The sequence below is a fragment of the Abramis brama genome (assembly GCF_963993115.1).
Source record: "Abramis brama genome assembly, chromosome: 23".
Classification (NCBI taxonomy): domain Eukaryota; kingdom Metazoa; phylum Chordata; class Actinopteri; order Cypriniformes; family Leuciscidae; genus Abramis; species Abramis brama.
In genome coordinates this window covers 3,697,690-3,723,954 of record NC_139985.1, presented here as the reverse complement: position 1 = coordinate 3,723,954, position 26,265 = coordinate 3,697,690, and the positions used below count along the sequence as shown (strand labels likewise).

The window sequence follows — 26,265 nt, the reverse complement described above, 5'->3', positions numbered from 1 at the left end:
CAGAGGGTGTGCTAGGATCAGTTTCGGATGTTATATTAAAAAAAAAGTATATTTATTTATCATTATTTATATATATATATATATATATATATATATATATATATATATATATACATATTACATACCATGAGAAAATATCAGAAAAAGGTTTTTAAAAGGTTGATGTTGATGAACTTCAGAAGATTGCACCTTGTCCTTGGACATTATTGGTCGCCATGAGGAAAACATCATATAAATCAAACTAAATTATGTGTTTTTTATCTAAAAAATGCAGAATGTTTATTTAGGAGATAGAATATACAGTTTGTACAGCATAAAAATCATTAAGTCCCCTTAAAACCCAAAGCGTGTGTGTGTGTGTGTGTGTGTGTGTGTGTGTGTGTGTGTGTGTGTGTGTGTGTGTGTGCGCGTGCTAGTCTGAATGGAGGTCATTGAGGGATGAAAACATAATGCTAAACCATAAAAGAAAAAAAAGGAGAAAAGAGAAAGAAATCATGTGAGAAGAGCGAGAGAACGCAGCGGTGATAAAGCGAATCTAAGCTGTCGGATTTCTCACAGTTACAGAGGCTTGAGCTCAGCTGGGCAGGTAAGAATGATTGATTACAGAGAGAGCGAGTCCACCCACATTACACAGAGAGAGAGAGAGAGAGTAAACCTACCCATACACATTCACAACACTTAAAACTTTCATCTTTACACTGGCACACCTGCCCAATCACAAGCAGATTATCATCAGCAGCGTTTGATTTATGAAGCAGCGTTTGCTACATATTAATGTTATATCGCAGGATGGTGTCTGCATACAAATAAAGCGCAACAGTGGGATTCTGAGGTAAAAATCCCATTCATTTACTCCATAGAGAAATTTATTTTTTATGATAATGTATAAAGGCTTCAGCGCAGACCTACTGTGAGCTCTGAGATTGTCAAGCGATGGTCTAAACTTCTGTAGACTTCTAACAATCATATTAAATAGTGAAGAGGTGTGAGGAGCTCCACCAATCAGAAAGAAGCCACTGTTGCCATGGCAAAAGAGCAGAATTGGGGATGTTTATATAGCCTATGTAAATGACATTTTGTGTTATGTTATGATTGGCATTACCGGTCAAAAGTTTGGGTAAGTTTTTTTAATGTTTTTGAAAGAATCTCTTATACACACCAATGCTGCATTTATTTGATCAGAAATAAAGTAAAACAATTATATTGTGGAATATTATGACAATTTATATATATATATATATTAAAAATGTTATTGATTCCTGTGATCAAAGCTGAATTTTCAGCATCTTCAGTGTCACATGATCCACCAGAAATCATTCGAATATGCTGATTTGCTGTTCAAGAAATATTTCTCATTATTATCAATGTTTAAAAAGCTGTGCTGATTAATATTTTTGTGAATAGAAAGTTCAAAAGAACAGCATTTACATGAAACAGACATGTTTTGTAACATAAAAAATGTCTTTACTGTTACTTTTGATCAATTTAACGCATCCTTGCTGATTCAAAATATTAATTTCTTAAAAATCGTCCTGACCACAAACTTTTAAAAGGTAGTGTATAATTTAGGAGGATCCCGTGCTTCTCTGGTCTGTGTATATTAAAGTTTTGTCAAAATATACATTTCAAAACCAGTCATAAAATATTTATATTAGCCCTTTGATATGATGATGATAAAGATGTTGGTTGTGTTAGCAGTTAGCAGTCAACTGATGTGTGTAAACGTGTTTGAAACACACACAGGAAGTGTGGTGCTGTTCTGCACATGTAAAGAGGAAGCGGAGGAGCCTGTGAGGCAGGAGTGTGTTAGCGCTCAGAGATGCTCATTGATTTATTCTCCAGCAGAGCAAACTGACTCACAAGGTTACACAGCAGCGATTGCTAGCCGTCACAGCGTGCACAAGACCATACCAGCTCTCAGATAGATTAAACACACACACACACACACACACACACACACCATTTGTGACTGTCAATCACACCTGTCAAGGTCAGGCTTTATACTTTGCTCACATTCGTCACTTAAAGTTTTAGAAACTTGAGAAGCCCACAGGACCCCAATTAGGTTACACTTTATTTCAATGGTTTACTTTAGACATTATACTAACTATAAATAACTTTGCAACTACATGTCAACTTTTTTAATATACTATAGTAGACTCGACTGTTAGGGTTTGGCTTAGTAGAATAAGTTGACATGTTGTTGCGGTTACTTACTTTCTTACTTAAATTATATTTTTCCCCGTTGTTTAAAATGTCAAAATAATAAAAAGCAGAACAATATTCTGTTTTAAAATATATTTTTTAATGAATAATGAAATTGAAAAATATTTTTTTTCTGTTGTCAACTATGTTAAAATAAATAATGAAATAAAAAAGCAGAAAAAGAAAGATTTTTTTTCTGTTGTTTAAAATATATTTAAATACATAATATTTTTTTTTTGTTAAAAAGTTTAAATATACAGTATAATAAAATAAAAAAAAGCACAAATAGAAAAAAAAATTGATGTTAAAATCACATTATGAATGATTATTTATTTTTTTTAAGTATTTTTCCTTGTTAAAATATATAAAAATTAAATATGTAATGTAAATACGTTAAAATACTTTGTCAGAGCTGGTCACTTAGACTAGACTAGTTACGCTTCGTCTCTCAGTACCGGAGGCTACAGACGCCCCCAAAAGAGCCTTTTATTTATTCATTCAGCCATGCATTTTGCCGGCGGTCTGCAGAGGCGTCTGAAACCCTGTATGGCGCGTGACATGATTGCTGTTTACCATGCGTGTCATCTGAATATTTATAAGTGAGAATGTTTTTAACATCTTTATGGAGCATTAAGGGCTGAAAAATGCAAATCACATATTGTGAGGAAATGCAGAAGGTTCCACATTCTTCTTACTCTCTCTTTCTTTTTAACCACCTTTTTTTGATTTCATGTCTTTTGACAGCCTGTTGAAATTGTGACCACATTCTTGTATTGCAGTTGACCCGTCCATTCACTTCCATTTCATGCTGAGTAAAGCGAAGCCATTTGCTCTTTCCGCCGGGCATTAGGGAGCGTTGTGAAGTCTCGGCTGGACACACTGCACAACTGCACTTAATACAGCGTTAACGTTCACCTTCAGCTCCACTGCAAACACACACACACTTACACACACACACAATGCTTCATTCAGAGCACACATCTTCATAGTTACAGCACCTTTGTAAAAGCAGAAGTACACAACTTCCTTACTTGAGTGAAAGTACAGATACTACTGGTCAAATGTAAAAGTACAGACGTACTCGTTTTTAAGTATCAAATGTCAATTCATTGTTTATTAATGTTGCATTGTTGTATGTAATACTTACAGGACCTTATGCCTCTGAAGCAAGTGAATACACTGACCAGTTTGTAGTATCTGTGGAATTAAAGGAGAAGTTCACTTTCAAAAAAACTTTTGCTGATAATTTACTCACCCCCATGTCATCCAAGATGTCCATGTCTTTCTTTCTTCAGTCGCAAAGAAATTAAGGTTTTTGATGAAAACATTCCAGGATTTCCCCCCATGTAATGGATTCTATTGGGACCCAAACGGTAGAAGGTCCAAATGACAGTTTAAGTGCAGCTTCAAAGGGCTTTAAACGATACCAGACGATGAATAAGGGTCTTATCTAGCGAAACGATCGGTCATTTCCAAAATAAATAAAAAAGTTTAAGTTTTATAAGCACAAACGCTCGCCTTGCTCTGTTCTGTGATGCGCGTTGAAGACGTCACGTAATACGCAATTACGTTGAAAAGGTCACGCTTGACGTGTTTACAAATGTGCGGAAGGAGGACCATATACACATTTTCAAATGTATTTGTGTCAGTTTATCGTTTAAAATGCCCATTTCGTGTGCGTATCCTGGGTGTTTTAATATTAAAAAGCCAAAAAGAACATTTTCTTCAGGACAGACATTTTTCAAGCGTGACCTTTTCAACGTAATTGCGTATTACGTGACGTCACGAACGCGCATCACAGAACAGAGCAAGGCGAACATTTGTGCTTATAAAACTTAAACTTTTTTATTTATTTTGGAAATGACCGATCGTTTCGCTAGATAAGACCCTTATTCATCGTCTGGTATCGTTTAAAGCCCTTTGAAGCTGCACTTAAACTGTCATTTGGACCTTCTACCGTTTGGGTCCCAATAGAATCCATTACATGGGGGGAAATCCTGGAATGTTTTCATCAAAAACCTTAATTTCTTTGCGACTGAAGAAAGAAAGACATGGACATCTTGGATGACATGGGGGTGAGTAAATTATCAGCAAAAGTTTTTTTGAAAGTGAACTTCTCCTTTAAGAGCTTTTAGAATGTTATAAAACCTATAGAAATTAAACAACTGAATTGACAAAAAAAGACAGCCATAATCATCATAATTTTTTTAATTTAAAACTCCTACCACCCCAACAAAAGAAGTACACATCTATGTGTAAACCCAGCTACACAACCATAACTGTACAACTGGCCAACAGCAAAACTGCTTTAACAAATAGGCTGTATGTCACCTGCAAAAATCCAATCACGTTTAGAGATGAAAAATCATGCCCTGACTAACATAACTACTTTCTACTCAAGGACTTTGACAGAAATGTAGTGGAGTAAAAAGTACGATATTTGTCAAATGTTCAAATGACAAGTTTCCAGAAAAAATAATTATCAAGTAAAGTATAGATACTCAAAAAGTGTACTTAAGTACAGTACTCAAGTAAATGTACTTCGTTACTGTCCACCTCTGTGTAAAAGAGGAAATCAATATGGACCCAGTTTACTTTCTTAAAGTCCCCCTGTAGTCAATCATTTTATCTCATTTTAAAACTCATCTTTGATCACCAAAATGACATAAATGTTTATTCCTGTAAAAAAAAAAAAAAGTATTCATGCCTTAAAATAGCTTGAATGTAACTCTACACCCTTGCTTCATTTAGTATACACAGAACCATGAATATGCAAATTAGCCCCGCCTCCACTCACTCACACCAGCTCAGAGATCCACTCGCTCAACTTTACTGTATAAACGCTGCACACTGGCAAGTGGAAATACTGGTTTAATTCAGCCGTGTATGTTTGAACCAGAAACTGATTCAGAATTATACAAGTCACATTACAGTAATTAATATGCTTAGCCTTTGGCTTGACTACATTATCAAACAGCTAATAATGTGTTGCTAATGTTACACAAACCATGTTCCCGTTCGCCATCTCAGAGCCAGACATCTGCCTTCTTAAAATCAGCATCCTTAGAAACGCTTCATAACAAGGCATAGAAAGGCATCATAACATCATAATATACATCATATACATAATTAACCCGCTATATTGCTAAATGTACATGATTCTTCATATTATCAATAGAAAAATATACTGGGATATCTCTTGAGACTCCCCTGCTTCAGAGAATAGTAATGATATGCTAAAGCCTTCCCACAAGTTCACGTGATTGGTTAAAGAGTAGTTTGTGACGTAAGAAACACCTGGGTGTTGTTTCACTGCATTTTTAAGGAGAAAATACTCAGCAATGGTGTCGACTTATGAATTTGCACATGGTTTGTCTTAAAGCATATTAAATAAAAACACCACGTAGACATGTAAACAACATTAAAAACTTGATTTTCACCACAGGGGGACTTTAATAAATGTTTGTGGTCTACACTTTACTGTCTGTCCCTTTTGGGAAAATGGGAAAATACTGATGACTCATCTTGTTTGCAGGGGACGTACAGTATGCTAATTTTTGCAGAGTCTCTGTAGAGTGACAACGTCTGACAAACTGATACAACCTGCAAATGACTAGAAGTTGCAAGTTAACTAAAGGAAATTGGCTGTTTCAAGCACTTGAATGTGTCCTGTCCTGCTTCAATAGAAAATACAAGAAAGAAAATTGTATTTCCGAACATTTTTTTATCAAAGTAGGAGTCGAACATGCTTCAAAATAAGTATTTTATAACAAAAGTTCCCAGTGGACAATGACACTTAAACCCTCCCAAACTTTAGGCATTATTCGTTTCCTTTTGAAGTTCAGCACTGTTCTTTCCCAAAAAGACTAACTTGAAAAGTGAAAGCCATGACTTTAGCACACTCTTAAGCCCTCCGTCTGAACACTACGTGACATATCCAAGCCTTTCTGTCAAGTCCTTAAGGAGAACCGAGACTTCCTGTGCCCGCCAACCTGAGAGCCGTGAAAACACACGCACACACATGCATTTGTTGAAATCCACAGATCCTCAGGAGATGATTGTGACCTCCACTCACAAGAGGTCCTGAGACAAATGTGGCGTGTTGTGGAGCCAGTGAGCCATTAGTGCTGTTTTCCCCTTGACCTCTCAGACAGGAACAGCCATTATGGCTTTGTTCGAACAAAAACCTCAAGGTGGGTTCAGTGTTTCAAAGCCCGGCAGGTTTCGCCTGGAAGTAGTGGTTTCTGAGAACATGTGTGTGTGTGTGTTAGAGAGACAGACTGACAGAGAAAGAACAGCAAAAGTCAAGGAGCAAGAGCTCACAGCCCATTAAATAATACATCCTTCCTGAAAGGCCTTAAGGTAGCGCTGGAGCCGAAGCGTTCTGGAGCTGATTACAAGCTGTTCGCCTCTGACACACACACACACACACCCTCTCCAGCCCAGCAAACGGGAAGACACGCGGACACTAGATATCGCTTGCAAGCTAAATAAAAGCTGAAAAGTTCTTCAACAAAAGGAAAGCGATATATCCAGATTTCGGTGGTGTGAGTAACCGTGAAAGCTGCAGAACAGTATCAGGAGCACAACGACTCGCCCGGCGTCACGGACCAGACCGGGAGAAACAGGATTTGTCTGCTCGTGGTTTTGTTCCGGAGTTATTTTATTTCGACCTTGTAACTCTCATTCACATTTTAGCATATTTTTATTCTTTTAGCCAGTATTTCTTTTTGAAGTAAAGATAATACCAGAAATTATACCAGAATTTTAATTAAAATAGTGAAATATTATCTAAATAAATTAGGCCTGTCAAAACGATTAATCGCATCTAACCTAAAAGTTTGTGTTTATATAGTGTGTGTGTGTGTGTGTGTGTGTGTGCACGCGTGCGTGTGTGTGTTTGATATATGATATAAATATAAATACACACACACACACACACACACACATACACATATACTATATAAACACACTTTTAGATGTTAGATGTGATTAATCGATTTGACAGAACAAAAATAAATGTATAATATGTTATATATTATATAATTATATAAAGAAATATTATATATATTTTATATAAATTATTTGTTATTAATATTTTACAATTATATATTGTATATAATTACAATTATATATATTACACAATTTAATTATATTCATAAATTATATTATATAATTGTATATTTTTTATAGAAATAATCAGTTAAATGTCATAGTAATATAAATAGAAATTATATACATTTTAAAATTTTTACTTTAGTTTATTTATTTTGTCAAATTAATTTATTTAATGCTGATGTATTGTTGGCAGCTTAGCTTGGGAATAATAATGCATGTAATGTTATTGGTAGGCTCATATATTTTGAATGGGTGAAAATCTTTGGAATTGTGTGTAGTGGATTTAAATATGCTAAATATTGTAAAACAAATAATAGAGTCTAACTGGGATCTGAAAGCATTATCAAATTAGCAAATAAACATTTATTTTATCTGTTTATTGAACTTGAAAATGTGAAAAATGTGATTATAATAAGGAAAAAACAAATAAATAGGGTCTCCGTGATTTAGCCAACTAAAACATGTTCCTGGATCAACATATTTTGTTGATCCTGGAACAACATTCCTGTCCAAAAACATAGTCATATCTTTAACCATAACTTGGTTATTCATGATTGGTGAATATACTGATGTAGAAGCACTTGGTTGTAAACCTAAACTAGACATAAACTGTAAACTTGTCCCTCTTATCTGATTGGTTGATTGGAATGAATGAGGCGTTTATATAGCGCTTTCATATGTACTACTGTACACCCAAACAGCTTTACAATCATATCAGGTTTCTCTCGTCGTCCACCACCAGTGTGAATCCACTTGGATGATGCGACGGCAGCCACAGTACAACGGCACCAGTGCGCTCACACACACCAGCTATAGGTGGAGAGGAGAGAGAGAGAGTGATAGAGACAATTCAGTGGATGGGGTTATTAGGAGACCGTGATTGGTAAGGGCCAATGGAGGGAATTTGGCCCTTACTCTTTACGAGAAGTGCCATGGGAATTTTAATGACCACAGAGAGTCAGGACCTCGGTTTAATGTCTCATCCGAAGGACAGAATGTTGTTTTAGGATCAACAAAGATGTTAAAGGGGAACTATGCAGGGTTTTTTTAGCTTAATTTATCTTAAAGCGGCGCTATGCAGTTTTGGCAATTTCTTCGCTGTTTTCGCTTTTTGCTCGTGGGTTTCTCTATAGAGCTCCCCCTACAGCTTCGGAATAGATATTTGACAACACTGTGTGTTGTCACGACTCTCCCCCCCCCCCCCCCCCATCTTCTCCCTCTGGTCATGTGCATTTGTTTTCAAAGAAGCCGGCGAACGCACAGAGCCATGTCCACTGAGGTATGTATGATACACAGAAGACTAGCATATAAATGTATGTGTGCAGTGCCGTAAAGCAATTTGTTACATAGCGAGACCTGATATCACGCGATACTTCCCGCCGGCCCAAAGTGCAAGGGTGGTTTTTTCGCTCACAGGCGCTAGGGGAAAGCGAGACGGCCACCATTCAACCCGAAAAAAGTCATATAACCATTCCAATGACTCCGAAGCTGTTCGGGATGAATGGTGGCGGCTTCTTTGAAAATAAATGCACATGACCAGAGGGAGAAGATGGGGGGGGGGGGTGCATGCCAACGTAGGTGCATGCCAACGAGTTTTGACAACAGCGTTGTCAAATATCTATTCCGAAGCTGTAGGGGGAGCTCTATAGAGAAACCCACGAGAAAACAGCGAAGAAATTGCCAAAACTGCATAGCGCCGCTTTAATCTAGGAACATTGTGAAATCACGTTTACCAATAAATAAACATGCAAGGTGTGAGCGATGTGTGGAATTGTATGATTTGATAGGCACGGAAATTCTGTGAAAAACTGTGGAGTTTTATGTGCAGGCACAGATTCATTTCTGGTTATGCCAATAAAACTCAATAAAAGAGAGAGAGAGAGAGAGAGAGAGAGAGGGAGGCAGATGTGTTGGAGGATGAGAGCGATACATCACTGAACAGTCACTGCTCTAGAAGCTTCTCTGGACTTTCACTTCGGAGGGGTGCAACTTCAGGTCTATCCCACGAGATCAGAGAGAAAGAGAGAGCAAATGAAAGAAAAGAGGAGAGAAAATAACAGCTGAAAAATATCACAAAGGCCCAGCTGCTAATTGAAAAGAGAGCAAATTAATTACGGTAATGAAGCAATTAAAGCGCTGTCACGCAACCAAGCCTCTCTTTAAGTCCGGTAAGCATTTTTGTTTCTCAAGCATTCCCCCGGTGTCCGTGTGCAGCTTCTCATCGTTCCTCGGTTTCTTCTCCTTCATTAACACGCTTTCAGTCTAGTGGAACACAAACACAAATGGGAAGAAACGAGTTGAAATCGGATATTTTCCCCAGTAGAGTAAAACAGAAGGTCAAACAGAGGTCACACCATGTATATTTCAAAACATAATCATGTCTTCAAGTAAAAACAGTAGATTTTAAGCATCAACAAGTGGCAAAAGACCCCCAAAAAAGCTTAAATCATATATATTCTTTGAAAGCAAGCTTTCATATTGTACACACTCATGTAGATTTATCTTGTTCTAAAGGTGCTTTCAAAAAATATTTGATATTTTGACAAAAATGCTCATTGTTCAAATATTCTCAAAAGATTTATAACTCTTTCTTTCCCCTTTATCTCTTAATGTGTTTCATTGATGTACACAAGCATAGTTATAAATGGACATTTTAGCCACACACACTCAAATCACACACAATGATTGATGTTTGCTTTTCAGCCTTTTCATTATATCCGACCTCGCATGCAAAGATAGATTTATTAATTTTTTCACTTTGTTTGAGTCCATCATGCATCAGTTTTTCTCTGTGCTCTCTGAGACTCTTGGGAACTTTATTTAAAATATATTTTACATTAATGAAAGTCATCCTGCCATCATAAATAAAATTAATTACTTCCATTTATACTTTTATAATTTAAATAATTATATTTTTGTCCAGTTTTTCCTGTAGTCTGTCTCTTGTTTCTGTCTCTTTCTTTCTTTTTCTCTATCTCGCATTCTTGTCACATCTCTCGCTTTTTCTGCATCTGTGTTTTAAAGATTAATGCTGTATTGATGTCCTCAATTAATTTCCTGTTATGCCACAGTAGATCTTCTCAACTCTCTTGCACATCTCCATTTGCTTAAGAGACGTCTCTATTCCCCGTGGCAGATGCCTGTCAGTAGAGCTGCATGTGTGTTCATTTGTATTCATGTGGGTCTGTGCATGTAAATAAAAGTGAGAAAAAATGATTAACTCTCTGATGCTGGTGTCCACTAACAGTCGTCTTTAAAAATCCATTTTAACTGTTCAGGATGTATTACAATCAAACCACTATGAGTGATGAGCTTTGACCCTTACCTATAATTCTATTTGGCTGTCCGATTTTATATGCCATTGTATTTTTAATTAATGAATATAAATATTTACCACTTGTCAAAATACATTATTTTGAAAATATCAATGATAATAAATAAATTGGAATAATTATATTACAGTATTGAAGTAGAAAGAAACATAGTTTTTCTGTGATTTAATAATTCGTGCAATACAGCACTTCAGGCTCTTTTTCTCTCAGAATCTCTCTGCGTATTCATGTTTTAATGTCATAATGAATAGCATCAATGGGATGAATACTTTAGACAGCGTAAAGGAAGCCACAGCAAACAGCTTGTAGATGAAGTGATTGGAGAGACTATAAAGCGCAGAGATCAGTGTCAGGAGCCTCTGGGCAGTTTAAATGCAGAAAAACCTAATGGGTTACAAAACACACTTCTGTGTCCACACGTAAAACCCTTCACATGTGAGACCAAATTGCCCTTGAAATGAATTGTGTGTGTGTGTGTGTGTGTGTGTGTGTGTGTGTGTGTGTGTGTGTGTGTGTGTGTGTGTGTGTGTGTGTGTGTGTGTGTGTGTGTGTGTGTGTGTGTGTGTGTGTGTGTGTGTGTGCGCACGCGCCCTGGGCAGAGAGCAGCTTAATGATGGACACACTGGAACATTCATCATCGTGTTCACTGCGTCCAGGGCAGCTATTAAACACAGCCCAGAGTACAACACACACTCTCAATGCGTTTACACCAACACAATATGCAATGCAGACGGCTATGAGTAACACACACACAGACCGTGTGATCGATAGATGTCACGCGTGATCACAGTGTCGTGCCTGCAGAATGTCAAACACTGAGCGGACGCTGTATCTGGATCCGTGTGATTCACATTTAGAAGCATAGTTCATCCATAAATTAAAGTCAACATGAAATCAAAATGGACATTTCTTGTTTTTCATGACATATTGCAGTATTTATTATACAGTATATGATTTATTTTTTTAATTCATGTGCCCTCATAATCTTCAAACAAAATAACTTCCTCTCCGACATCTCTTGTCTTCTGTGATGAGGGCGGGGCAACCTGTCACTCACACGAGATCGACCAATAGCAAACCACAACCATCTAATCAATTCCCGATAAGCAAAATCAAATCCCGCCCTTCATTTGTTCTTGTTCGAAAAGCTGATATACACCACAATAGGGAAAAAATGATATCGCAACTTCCACCTCATGCGACTTTAATAGTCTGTCGTAATTTTTTTCATATAGTGAAAGTGAAACAGGACCGCGGCTGGAAAAAAAAGCACCATAAAAGTATCAGAGGGGAAGATTTTCAGTGCATAAAAGCTTAAATCTCAGTCTTTTCCCTCACACCGATCTCATATTTGGTACTATTTCTTATTCATATTGCATTTGCGTGTGTTTTTGAATGTGTGTTTGCTGTGCAGCAGTTTGAATGAGACACACAGCTGAGGTACAGCAGGTGTGAGACGACTCCAGACATTTACAAACTGACACAGACGTGCCTGTAATGCAAGATCCACCTGTGTGGAAGGAGAGAGAGAGAGAGAGTATTTATACACTTAATTTATTACTTTCATTAGCTTTGATGAGATGGGAAGCAGTTTATGGTTGAGCTACACTGGCCACACATGCAAACATGCGTGTTTGTGTGTGTGAGAGTGTGTGTATCTGTCAAGGCTTGTTGCCAGGTTACAGCCATGTGTTGAAGCTGCTATAAGCAACAGCACGTATTGCACCACTGGGAAGTGAACCAGAGAGAAATGTGAAAATCACTTATAAAATTCAGTTCTAAAACAAGGAAACTTTTGGGGTGAGTCAGCACGTCATTGAGGAGAAATTTGATCTTTTGATCTTGTGTGAAATGTGCTGTATAAATAAACTTGCCTTGCCTTGCCTTGCCTTTTGACAGAGTAAAACCATCTTAAACATTAAAAAACGAACACGTCTAGATGACATGCGCTTAGAACCGCCTAATACAGGGAGAGGTTTGACTGACATGATACGACTAACTCAGTTTGCTTTTTATGTGACTTTAAAGATGCAGGAAAAACTCAAACATTACAACAATATTAGATAAATGTGCAACAGATTGGCAATGGCAACCCAAGAAAAAGTGCAACAGTTTCTGTGAAGGCTCTACAGATAGAAGAGGAGAAATGTGTGTGCACTGCAAAAAAGAAAAATTCATTTCTCTAATCAATATTTTCTTTTTTTTTCAGTAAACATCTTAACACCCTTCAAGCAAAGATGAGCAAATATACTTTTTTTTCTTCTTTTCTTGATGTCTTGCAAAAAACGTACAAATTTTGTAACGCTTTCATTTTACTTCTTAAGTAAATAACCTTGTTTTGAGGATGTTTAGTGTCCTTTTTAGGCCCTTTGGAAGTTTGCTGAGGCCCTCTAGTGGGCTCCGGGCCCCTGGCTGAGAACCACTGTCAAAAATTCTACTTTCACATCCATTTTGTGTTAAATATTTTGGCCAATTTGATTAAATTAACACATTTTACAATGTTTAAATACATTCATAATACACTAGTACTGAAAATTTGGGGGGAAAAAACAGGCTATTTACACTAACTCTGCCCACTGACGTCTGGTTGGACCAGATACAATTCTGGAAGATGCTGGATAGTTAACGGTAGCAATAGTGTATCTAGGTAAGGCGTGTGGCTGAAAGTTGTGACGCATATCGACCCACGTTCGAATCCACCTTTTGCCAAACAAAAACAGATTATGTGACTCTCTGAAATTGCATAAAACCAGACAATCAAATTTGCATTTTTGCATCAGGCATTTGTGACTGAAACTACGTGAGACCCTTCTGTTGCACATATTACGTTTGACACTTTTGAGCAACTACATCCCCTTTCCAGAATGTTCTTGCTCATAAAAACGGTGAGTGGTGGCGAATATGCTGGCGTAGAAGTTTTAGCACAAAACAGTAAAATAGTGCCTTCAAAGGGCAAACAAATAATGCAATCCAATTTCTCTCTTGTTTGAGACTGTGATGAAATCAGCTAGTTTTTTTTTTTTTTTCTTCTTAAATCTACCAAAGGTATTGTGCAAACACCTTGAAATATGCATCCCTGAATGTGTTAGCTCTTTTCCGTCTCCCATCTGGTCGCTAACGCTGCAATATTAAAATGCTAATGGAGCCGTCGGACAGACGCTGAGAAAGGAGAAGTTGATTCCATCTTTCACGGAGCCTGAGAGAGACGTACTAACTCTTCCGGGCAAGAACGCTGAATGATTGGCTCTATTTAAAAGCCAAAGGTGATGCAAAGACAAAAGGAACTGATTTTCAGTTGAAGTCAAGTTCTGGCCCGTATCTCATCGATTAGCTCAGATCGCGTGACTCGCTGTAGAGTTTCGGGAGGAAAGGCGTGGAGTTAGATTGATAGAGAAGGAAAGCAGGGGAAATTTATTGACAGTTTAACATTGACAAAGCTTCAAAAACGTCTCAAGCCGCTGCCGCTGCCACATTTCTCTCTGTCAGAGAACCTGTGCCAACCTTCCCCGTCATGCACATGTGCTTTTACTCAACCCCAACTATAAACTAGATCATTTTTGGGAGACAAATGATGAGTGGTGAATAACTAATCCTAACTGACTCAGTTTCTCCATCTCTCTTACTTTCTTGGCTGTAAATGAGCATAAAATGCACAACACTCCTGGCTGTTTCTGTGTTTCGTTCACATGTATCAGTCGTGTCCTTTGGGTGTATCTGTGAGCTCCGGTTTGATTAGTCAGTCTGGCCCCCAAAGCTCCACGGTTCCCCTTCACACCCACGACTCGTGCTTATAGCAGCTGAGCTTTAAACAACACCTATTACTCTTACGCTGTCAATTAGGATAATTTATGGCCGTAATTCTGAGCCGGCATGAATTGCGGTGTTTTGATGTTGGTAAATACTTAGAAGTTAATTGGGGGCATCTGCTCCGAGGAGTTCGGGCGAAGAATGGGAGACTGTTGTGTTTTCACGCATGCTTGCCAATTAACAACTCCCACCTCCATGCCACCGAACGCAAAACAACTCGCAGACTCGACGTTTAACGCGTTTACTCCTCCGCCGTGGCTCAGATTCTCTGGTGTGTGTGTGTGTGTTTAGATGAAGTTGTAATTGCATGGGTTAATTTCACTTCTGCATATGTGTGTTTCTTTAACTGAATGCAAATTCTGCCCTGTGGACTTCTGTAAAACACACTTTTAATACACATGTTTTTATTTGTTAAAGTCGCCATGAGACCAAAATTAAAGTTTTTGGGCTGTAAGTATGAATATGTTAGTCTTAAGGTTATCTAGTGCGCTCCAAAACAATTACAAAATTCACAAAACTTACAGTCTCTCACTTCTGCCGATATGGATCAATGATTTTGATAACATCTCTTCAGATTTTCATCAGATTTTCTGTCCAATTAAATGCTCTCTAGAATCTAAAGCATCATTATAAATAGATGCTGAATCAAAACGTAGCAAACCTTTGTCCACTGTTACGGCCCACTGTTATCTTCACACCAGATGCCATGAAACATAAATTATGGTCGGTCTATTTGAGACTCACTGACGCTTGTCTCATTAGCAAGTGCACTAAAAACTTTATAAAACTCTTGGTTGTGGTGGAAGTGAGGTCAGGACTTATTGACAGTCATAATATGTGTAAAAAAAATGATTTCATAATCATGTCTGTTTAGATATGCATTGTTTATAAATTTTATGATGATTTCTTTATAGTTTAAGGTAACAAATCTGGGTTTGGGAGGAAAAGCTGAAATCTCTTCTATTTATAATCATAAAATCTATCCATCTGTTCTAGTTATAATAAAAAAATCAATCCCTGAAGTTGAAGAAATGTCAGTATGTGAGAGCACCATTACAGTATTCATTCGGTTACCGTGGTTTACCACATTTTATTCAAGGCATGCTTCCTAAATCTTCTCCATGGACCCAATCAAAAAAATGTTCGGACTTTCTTTTGAGCAGAAACTCGCTGTTCTCCTTTTGTGTCAATTTCAACTCGCTCTTGTCTTAACTTCCTTCTTCCCTCATTATATCATTCTTTCATCTCATCATCCCTTTCTTTTTTCTCTCTTTAGAACCCTGACATTGTGCTGGTCCACTACTTGAACGTGCCCGCCATAGAGGATTGTGGGAAACCGTGTGGACCCATCCTGTGCTCCATCAACACAGATAAGAAAGAATGGGCCAAATGGACCAAGGAAGAGCTCATCGGGCAGCTCAAACCCATGTGTGAGTGTTAAACTACATTTATAGACTGTTTATTAGTATAATATGTCTAGTATAGAAAAAACAAAGCATGTTTAGTTAAAGCTGAGACCATTACACACTGTGCTTATGTATTTATCTATTTATTTAATAGCTATATATTCATGGTTATTTCAGAGAAGAGAATCTGTATCTACGTGGTAGTTTAGGCATTTAAGTCACACTTGAAATATCTGAATGTCATTGCATGATTAGATAATAAAATATCAAAACAAGTGGCATTTGCCTTCATATTTTGTTTGACATTCAGACATTTTAAAGTGTCCAAATACCGTTTAGTTCTCAGAGGGGTGCATCTGTACTACACATGCATGTCAGGAGAAGATCCAAATCATTCTGACACTCATCCTCTGGTCTCTTCTGTGCTTTTAACTTCACAAAACCAATAGAGTTTAAGACCGCGTCCGTGTTCACACACTGCCAGACTCTCTGTACATTCACAGCAATGTAATGTTAGAGTGACTTTTAAATCTTAACACACATCAATGAGTCATTAACTTCATGATGTGGTAGAAAGGGCAGGAGAACGCTTCTCACATCATCGTCATCTCTTTGAATGACCTTCGCCGAGTGAAGCTCAATGACGGTGTGGTACTGCCACCTACTGGTGACAGGTGGACGTCGCAGAGGGTTTGAGCTGGTGGGAAGTGTAGGAACTCGAATATTTAAGGTTGCTGATGCTGACTGCTCTCACCACTCATGTATTTTGAATGATTCAAGCTGTTCAGATCAAATGCGGACTTGATGTGGCCCATATATGTACTGGGGCATAAAAGGGCATTCTGGTTAGATGTGTGTGATTCAGGTAAAAATATCTTAACATGTCAGCGGACGAATGTGAACATCATTTAAATATCGCATAAAGAACATTGAGCTTATTTTATTTGATCTCAGTTAAGCGCATTTACCCTGTATTCTCCATATAATGTGTCTGGATGTCTTACCTTTGAGTTGCTATATGTAATTCTGATTATTCTCAATGATTTTAATTTGATTCTTAATTATTTTTTTAAATATATTTTAAGTCACCCATCAATTAAATTTAGTACAACAATATACATGATTTCAATACTGTAAACTTGTTTGTTTGTTTGTTTATTATTTATTTATTTTAGAATAACAGAATGAGAATTTAAGGGTGAAATGTGCTTAACAAAAGTTAAATAAGCAAAATACTATAATATGCATATATATAAGCTATATATATATATATATATATATATATATATATATATATATATATATATATGCATGTAAGCAGCTGTGTTCTCTCTCTCTCTCTCTCTCTCTCTCTCTCTCTCTCTCTGAGACAAACTGATTTGTATTGACTGAAATCATGAAGTTCTTCTCTGAGTGTCTCTAATTGGATTGTGTCAGATGACTGTGATGTTTATTTCTGGACTGAAAGATGAGAAATTATGCTCTCAGTAGATGAAGTGCACGGTCCCATGCTGTGTTTTCTATCAACATTAGAAGAAGCAAACAAGATGGCTTTAGTAACTGTCACTCCGCTCGTATAGATCTGTGATGCTTTCATCTCATTAAAGCAGCATCCAGGGCCTCATTACTGGAACATACTGCACATGAAACAGCATAGATAGAGTAAACCCGTATTTGACTGGTTCAGGCTTGTAACAAACCATTCATTGATCGCCTGTTGTGTAGCTGTAGTACCTGAAGATGTCCAGCAGATGTCAGGGTTGAACTGCTTTGCTTTATTAGACTGGCCACATTGTTTTGGGTGATCACAGTTGTCTCATCATTTGAAAGGAAGTAAAGTATTTTGTCTGGGACTTTAGGAATGTTCCAGGTTCAATACAAGCTTATATACTCTATGATACATGTGTCAAACTCTGGGTTACAGGATTAGTTTCAAGTAAACAAAACTAAACCAATGCAGTCAGGCTTTGTTGGTACCATGACTGATCGTAAACTTTCTCTGTCAAACTCAGGCTTTTATCCTGAGATCATGGAGCGCATGCACATGAAAGTGTGACATCAGTAGCGAACAGCCAATCACATGCTTTGAAACATTTCGATTTACTTCTTGCAATAGTCAGAATCGGCAAAATTATTTCTCTCTTCTGCTGAAGAGATTGGAGAATATGACGTACGTAAATTAAATTACACAAGAAGAAACAAGAAGAAAACGTCTTGCTATATCAGCGCAAGTGAAAGTTGTGAAGTTAGTTTATTTAGTTGATAATATATAGCCTATGTATACATAGACTCGGACATGTAAGCTCACATAGTCATTTTTTAAGCTTTATCTACCGATTCCATATCTTATTTATATTACATATTATCTGTATATAATTTTGTTCATTTAAACTAATAATAATTCAACTAAAATTTGGGGTATAATATTTATATGAAATATATAAAATAATTATAAGAAATAATCATCGCTAAAAGCCAGACAATTTTGTATTTAAAAATAGTTACTATGTTGTGATCTTTAATTTGCAGCAAGAGAAACTGGCAAGCCGTTTTTACTTTTATTCATTCCCAGGATATGAATTCTTGATATCAACGATTTGAATTTCACTAGTTAAAATGCTTATTATTGATATAAGAAATTAAATTTCAACTAGTAAAAACTATAATTCTTGATATCTGTAATTGTATTTTCACTAGTTAAATGTCACCATAGGTTGCCATTCAAATTCAATTGTTAATGAATTAATTTCTTACTTTGAAATTTCAATTTCACAAATCAGAAATACAATTCTTACTAAAAATCATCATTTTTGATATCAGTAATTGTGTGGTTACTGGTGCAAATGTCTAATCTATATCAACAATTGAATTGCTATTAAAACATTTAATTTTTGATATCAATAATTTGTTTGTCACTAGTGACAATGTTAATTTCTGATATCATGAATGTGATTGTTACTAGTAAGAAAGACATTTTAGATATCAGAAATTACTCAGTTAATGATATCAGAAATACATTTTCAGATATCAGAAATAACAAATGTAACATGTTGAAAATCTTGAAATACATTTCAACTAGTGACAACTGAATTATTGATATCAAACATTTAGATTTTTACTAGTAAGAATTATATTTCTGATATGCAACTAGAAATAAATCAATTCTTGATATCAACAGTTGAATTTTAATGGCAGCTGGTGACATTTAACTAGTAAAAATACAATTACAGATATCAAGAATTATAGTTTTTACTAGTTGAAATTCAATTCTTGATATCAAGAACTCAATTTCTGCGAGTGATGACATCATTGTTGATATTAAGAATTCACATTTTTACTAGTAGAAATTTCATCCCTGATATCCCTGAAAATTGTATCGTTAATATATCAAGATTTCATTTCCTGTGAAGTGATTAAAAGTCAAAACGGCTCGCCATAGCGGGAGCACATTTATTGCATCAGAGATGTTTCACTGTGCTCACAGCTGATTGGTCCAATTTCAGTTTGAGATCTCTTACCCAGAGCATAACCTGTCCCGGAGCAGGTTAGCCCTGGATCATAAGTTTATATTGGCGATAAACACCGCTAAAAGCTGAGCCACTTTCATGGTGCCTAAAATCCAGGGTTGGCGCTAACTAAACTGAAATATACCTTCATGGCTTTTCTTAGTTTTTCATGGTAAATAGCCCCTGATTTTAAAACCTCTGGAATATTTTGCCACGTACTTTCATTGCAAGTGCCAAAACTGCGAACACACAGTTAGTGCAAACTGAGAGTCGAGTCAGTGGTAATCAACAGCATGACACAGACGCTTCAACCACAGACATTTCTGTAGGAAAAGGCAGATCACTTTCCATAAGACGGATTGTGCCCGTGATGAGTGAGAGCGGTGGGGCAGTCAGGCTCTCTCCCCTGCAGTGTCAGTAGTGCTGGCGAGGTGCTGGTCTGTGTGGCTGTCTGGCTGACGTCTGTGTCCTCTCTCTCCCGGCAGTTCATGGCATCAAGTGGACTTGCAGCAATGGGAATAGCAGCACTGGCTTCTCAGCAGAGCAGCTCGTGCAGCAAATTCTGGACAGCCACCAGACCAAACCTCCTCCCCGGACTCACAACTGCCTCTGCACGGGAAACCTGGGTAAGGGAACGGGCGTCAAATGACAACTCTGTGATTTCTCAATTGTTTCTCCTTGACAGTAATGACAGTCAACGAAGAGCCTCCTGCCTTTCAGATTTGTCTCCTGAAAAAAAAAAAATGACCCTAGCAAAACGTCTCAACACTCTCAAACATATCTTATAACACTGTAACCAAAAGTCAGAGATTTCAATATGAAATATCTCTCATCAAATTCTTTATTTTATTCAGGCCTATTATTCTATACTATTCTGCTTCTATAAGGAGTCTTATTGTGAGTTTTATTGAGCCATTAAGCAACTTATCTAACAGTGATTTCACTGTTTGAATGTATAGTTTATAATTTTCCCCTTACAAAATAAATCTGCCAATCTATTATTTAAATTTGGACATTGCTGTTGACATGCAAGATTACGGCGAACCCTTTCCATCATAATTTCAGGTTCAGTATAGATTATGGCCAGTTGATGGCACTATTGAGTCGAGTACTGTTGAGTACTCCACCAAAAATTACACACAGAACACAGTAATGTCATTTACATTAAACAAAAAATGTATATATTATGAAACCAATGCATTAATTGTCCCTGAAATCCTACTGATAGATAGATAGATAGATAGATAGATAGATAGATAGATAGATAGATAGATAGATAGATAGATAGATAGATTTTTTTTTTTTTCTACACCACATCACAAATACTGTCAGGCATGGTGTAATTGAACATTATTATTTTTTTATTATTTTTATTATTATGTTTATTTGTTAAGTAAAATGTATTTTTTCTTAATTTCTATATTCATATACATTGTTATATTTATTTATTTAAATTAACTTTTTTCTGTTTTAATCATATAATATTTATGCAACATTTCATAGAATAAACATCAGCATTTAGCATTTTATGTGGTATACAGAGGGCCAGCTCTTTCCATGAATCATAAGTCATATATAAAATCATATATTTGATATATAATAAAATATATCAAAATGCATGTTTTTTCAATGTATTTATGGTTACGTTAATACTATAACAACCTAAAATGTGTCTGCTCTCTGTAGGTGCTGGGAGCAGCCTGCATCACAAATGCAACAGTGCCAAACACCGGATCATCTCCCCGAAAGTGGACCCTCGCACTGGAAGCGCCTACAGCAGCACCCACTCCGAGGTCCAGAACAACGACGTGTCCGAGGGAAAGACGGAGCACAGCCACGGCGGGAGCAAAAATGGCAGGGCGGGGGGCGACGGTGCTGGGGGAACCGGCGGGCGAGAGAAAAGGAACGGAAAGGTGCACAAGCCGGCGCTGCTCCACCAGAACAGCATGGAGGTGTCCTCGACCAACCAGGTGGAAGTGCCAGATACCACCCAGAGCTCACCCGTCTCCATCAGCAGCGGGCTAAACTCTGACCCCGACATGGCCGACAGTCCCGTGGTGACAGGAATGGGCCACGTAGCCTCGGTAATGAACAGCCTGTCTCAGTCCACCACTGTATTCATGTCAGAAGACCCTGTCTATAGCATGTCTCCCACTGTAGACCCCAACGCTCACCTCTTGGGTGCTGACACAGCCTCTAGCAGTCTAGTATTAGCGGTGACCACCGACAGTCACAAGTTTGCCTTTGCTGGAGCAGTGGGATTGGCGGATGCAGGGTCCACAGACGAACTTGCTATGCTGTCCACCGCCAGTGTGTCTGAAGAGCTGGTGCTGTCTAGCAACCTGGAAGCTGGGAATATCAAGCTGCCTGAGACCAATATGAACTTTGACCCCGACTGCTTCCTCAACAACCCCAAGCAAGGTCAGACCTATGGAGGAAATGGGCTGAAAACCGAGGAGGGCAACAGGAGCAGCTGCAGTAACGGCGGACTGCGGTGTTCTCCGCCTCTCAACGACAACGGTTACGTCTTTAATCCCTCTCTGGTGAAGAACATCAAGACGGAGGACACGTCATTTGAACAGCAGTTGGCTAAAGAGGGTGGCTATCAGGTTGGAGAAGTGGTGAGCGATGCCGTCGGGATCTCTGGTTCCTCAAGCAGCGGCTCTGCACAAAACTCTCTGGCTCTGACGCCCACCGGTTCACTGCTGCCGTCTGGAGGTGGACTCAGTCCCAGCACCACACTCGAGCAGATGGATTTCAGTGCCATTGATGCCAAGCAAGACTATCCGTCCAGTGTTATGTCAGCGGCAGGCTACGGACAAGCTATCTCCAGCTCTCACCTGGCCCACCAGGGTCACTCCCCCAGCTTCTTTCTGCAAGGTTCTCCACAGTCCCAAACGCACCAGAACAACTCCGGTTCGACACAGAACTCCCACGACTCCAATGCCTACATGGGTCTCGTCAAGACGGACTCGACGGGAACCAACGGACATCTCCATCACCGTACACACCCCAGCCAGCACACTGCCTCTAACTGCAATGGTGGCTCTCCAAACGAACGGAATGGACAAGCCGGGTCGCTCCAGCTTCTGCAGTACCAGAACCGCTTCCCGACCCCAGGCCAGGAGCATGAAGAAGTGGGTGGTTTGGAACAGCCAGCAGGAGCGGAACAAGGAGGAGGAGGAGGCGTCCAAGAGAAGGACTCAGATTGTTTGATGACACAGCCTGGTAGAGGAGGAGAACCCGAGGGTGTAGGGGGCGCAGAGCACTACCTTCAGCAGCCAACAGAAGCTGGTGGAGTCGGGCAGGGATCTGGAGGGACGAGTGCAAGGGCGGAAAGTGGAACTTTGTGCAACAACACGGAGGGAAACGGAACCACCAACAGCCCCCATCAACAGCTTCAGCCACTCCTGCAAGGAGCCGGTTTGGTGCAGGGGTTATTCAGCACCGTAGGAGCCCACCAGAGCCTGGGCAGCAGTGGAACCAATGGAGGAGGCTCCATGGAGATCAACCTGGACCATTTTGATGTTTCCTTCGGGAATCAGTTCTCCGATCTTATCAATGACTTCATTTCGGTGGAGGGCGGAAGTGGTACGGCAGTAGTGCCGGGCGGCAGCGCTCTCTACGGGCATCAGCTGATGACCCATTCGGGAACAGAGGGGCAGGTCTCTTCTGGAACCGCTGCGCAACAAGGTGCAGATGAAGGAGCTCATGGGGCGAGAGGGTACAATTCTTCGGACCTCTGCCTGCAGCCCTGTTGCAGTCCGCAGTCCACGCAGGCTGGGGCGGTGGCGGGCGAGGCGGGACAGCTGTCGTACATGCAGGTGGCAGAGGCCGTGTCGGCAGCTGTGGCACACGGGAACATGGCAATGTTACAGGCTACCGGAAGGCTGTTTGTGGTGACGGACTATTCTCCAGAGTGGTCTTATCCTGAGGTGAGTTTGTGATTGACTCTTCTGCAGAGCTAAAAAAAAAAAAGGCATTTCAACTGCTGTAGATGTGTGATAGAATAGCCACCAGGTGGCAGCAGAGACGCGGGAAAATGTGCAGGACCAGACAGAATCTGCATTTTCTAAACAGATATGGTGGGAAAATCTTCAGAATTTTGTGAAAGGGATCTAAAGATTGTAAAATGAACAATACTCTATTATTAGTAGCTAATAATAAACAAACAAGGGGCAAGGTACATGTAGGGATTGGTGAATGATCGTTTTCTAATTCTGTGGAGACCTGTGGAGTTCTGAAAGCACACAATTCATATGGAAATCAGCCACAAGCTGCTTAATACAGGAATAGATTTCAGTCTTGTGAGGTCTGAATGTAAAGCTCAAGGTCTTCTCTACAACAAGTGATGTATTTGTTTGTCCCAGAAGCCCCTGGGCCACATGAGACACATGCTCAGCCTGTCATTAACATGCCTATTGGCAAGGAAGCAGTCGGACAAACATAGACAGAGGGATATCAGACTTCACCACAACAACACACTTCAGCTCTCACTGGTTATTTTTTCTGTGACATTTTCTTAGTTGGAAGGATATATCATCAGAGATGCATTTTAATTTGTTTCTTGTGGCATACTGGCATACAAATAAATGCACGTTTAGGCCAAAATACACCCCAAAAAAATTATCTAGAATTAAATTCTGACAGTATAAGCATGCAGTGAATGCAAACAACCGATCTCAGGGATGCCTTTGCCTTTGCAAGCTTTAATAGGTTAAATAAAAGGCTCATTATTGGTATATATTTCTCAGGGTGGGGTGAAGGTTCTGATCACCGGTCCATGGCAGGAGGCCAGCAGTGAATATACCTGCCTGTTTGATCAGATAACAGTTCCAGCCTCCCTCATCCAGCCCGGGGTGCTGCGCTGCTACTGCCCAGGTATTCCAGCACAGTCACTTATACAAACTGCATGCACATATACACATTTAAATTGTGCTTTTGGAGGGAAAGTGCGAGTCTGGTAAATGTCAGCATCCCAAAAGCATCAAATAAAGTTCACAAGTCAGTATGCCAAATCGTCCCAAACCAACATTTGATTTTAGAATCGTCTCCATGCTGAAATATTTTGACCTTCATGTGGTTTCAATACTGTAGTCCATTAATATATAATGTGGTCTTTTGTGAACTAACAAAGGACTGTTTTTAACAGCTGTCATAGAGAACTCATTAAAATTCCACTGTTACATAACTAAATATATAAATAAAAACAAAAATACTCTGAGCCATCACTCTTAACATTGTAAATGGTTTGCAAACGTATGCAAACTGTAAGCTGTTTCTTTGCACATTAAAAAAATTAAATCTTAATTTGTGTCTCATTTCCTTTGAAAGCTCATGACACGGGCCTGGTGACCCTTCAGGTCGCAGCCAGCAGTCAAATCATCTCCAACTCAGTGGTGTTTGAGTATAAAGCCCGTGCCCTGCCTGCCCTGCCCTCCTCTCAACACGACTGGCTCTCACTGGACGGTACGTTTCGGATTTATCTTACATTATGTATTGCTGTTAAACAGTTTTGGTTGCGTGTTTTTTTTGTTTGTTTTTTATCATTTTGTATTGGTTATTTTCAGCAGAACAGAGTAAAGAAATTATAGAATTTTAATCTGAATTCATGCTATTTCATGCATAATGAATACTTAATGTTTAATTTGGGTTTTGCATATGTTTGTCTGAAAACTCTCTGGGAGGCTGATGGCAGATACTTCTTCAAGCTGTGTTTCAAATGACTAGCAGGTGCATAAAGACACTTGGCTGCTGTTAAACTATTAGTTTCGCCTGTATTTTGAACAGGGGTGGCCAGGTAGTGTTTGCCTAGTCTAAAGGGAAATTAAAAACAACTCACATAGACTCTGCTCTTATTTGCTTTTTTTTTTTTTTTTGGCCTGTGGTTTGTATTAGCAAATCCTGAATATTTACATTTACATTTAGTCATTTAGCAGACGCTTTTATCCAAAGCGACTTACAAATTAGGACTAAATTAAGCGAGTCATCATGAAGAGGCAAAAACAACGCAAGAAGTGCTCAAAATACAAAGTTCAGGCATTATTCAGAGTAGCATAAGCCCGATAAGCAAGGTTTTAAAGGGAAAGGGAAGGTTTTTTTTGTTTTTTTTTTTTGTTTTTATGAGGTTAAGTGTTCACGGAAGAGATGGGTTTTCAGTTGTCTTTTGAATGTTGTCAGGGATTCTGCATTCCGGATGAGGGTGGGGAGAGCGTTCCACCAGCATGGAACTGTGAATGAGAATGTTCTGGAAAGAGATTTTGTGGCTTTCTGTGATGGAACCACGAGACGTCGCTCTTTGACCGATCGTAGGTTTCTGGTAGGGATGTAGACTCGTAGGAGTGAGTGAAAGTAGGAGGGAGCTGAGCCTGTGATAGATCTGTAAGCAAGCGTCAATGCCTTGAACTTGATGCGAGCATGCAAGCATGAATATGGTTAAACTGGGCTGCCAAACCTTGGCCAGATACTTCTGTAACACCTTAAGGTCTACAAGGATGACTGCCATCCACATCTGCTGGGTTAGACAGTGGAGAATCCCTCTAACCTGTATAACAGGGTTATGTTTGGGTTAAAAATAAGGCTGAAAAAGACTCGTGGTGTATGTTTTGTCTTTTGTCATTGCAAGTGTGGGGGAAAAAATTCTCTTTATGGAATGTATACTTATCAGGTTATAAGGACTGTATGGACTTGTTCTGTGATAAAATCATGGTTTGTTGTTGATTGTGTTCTGAGGGTGAATCTCACAAAGAAATATCCAGGTCATATTTAATAATAAAAAGGATTATTTTTATACTGCCTTTACTAAATCTCAAGGTTGTTTCATATTCAGTGTATATTTATACTGAAAAGCAATAATGAAGCCTGGAGGGGAAAAACTCAAACCTAAAATTC

The 26,265-nt window shown here is 38.7% G+C and overlaps 1 protein-coding gene across 6 annotated transcripts in view; it reads left to right on the top strand.

Moving 5' to 3' along the window:
- The window catches only part of camta1b (calmodulin binding transcription activator 1b), a 268,279-nt gene that overhangs the window by 224,574 nt on the left and 17,440 nt on the right, over positions 1-26,265 (top strand). For 5 of the 6 annotated variants that reach the window (XM_084100192.1, XM_084100191.1, XM_084100189.1 and 2 more), the window contains exons 7-11: positions 15,739-15,892; positions 19,860-20,000; positions 21,061-23,309; positions 24,129-24,255; positions 24,709-24,843. In XM_084100192.1, coding sequence (XP_083956318.1) covers positions 15,739-15,892; positions 19,860-20,000; positions 21,061-23,309; positions 24,129-24,255; positions 24,709-24,843 — 2,806 coding nt within the window. The remainder of the gene's footprint in view (positions 1-15,738; positions 15,893-19,859; positions 20,001-21,060; positions 23,310-24,128; positions 24,256-24,708; positions 24,844-26,265) is intronic. The other variant, XM_084100190.1, reaches the window with a different exon arrangement.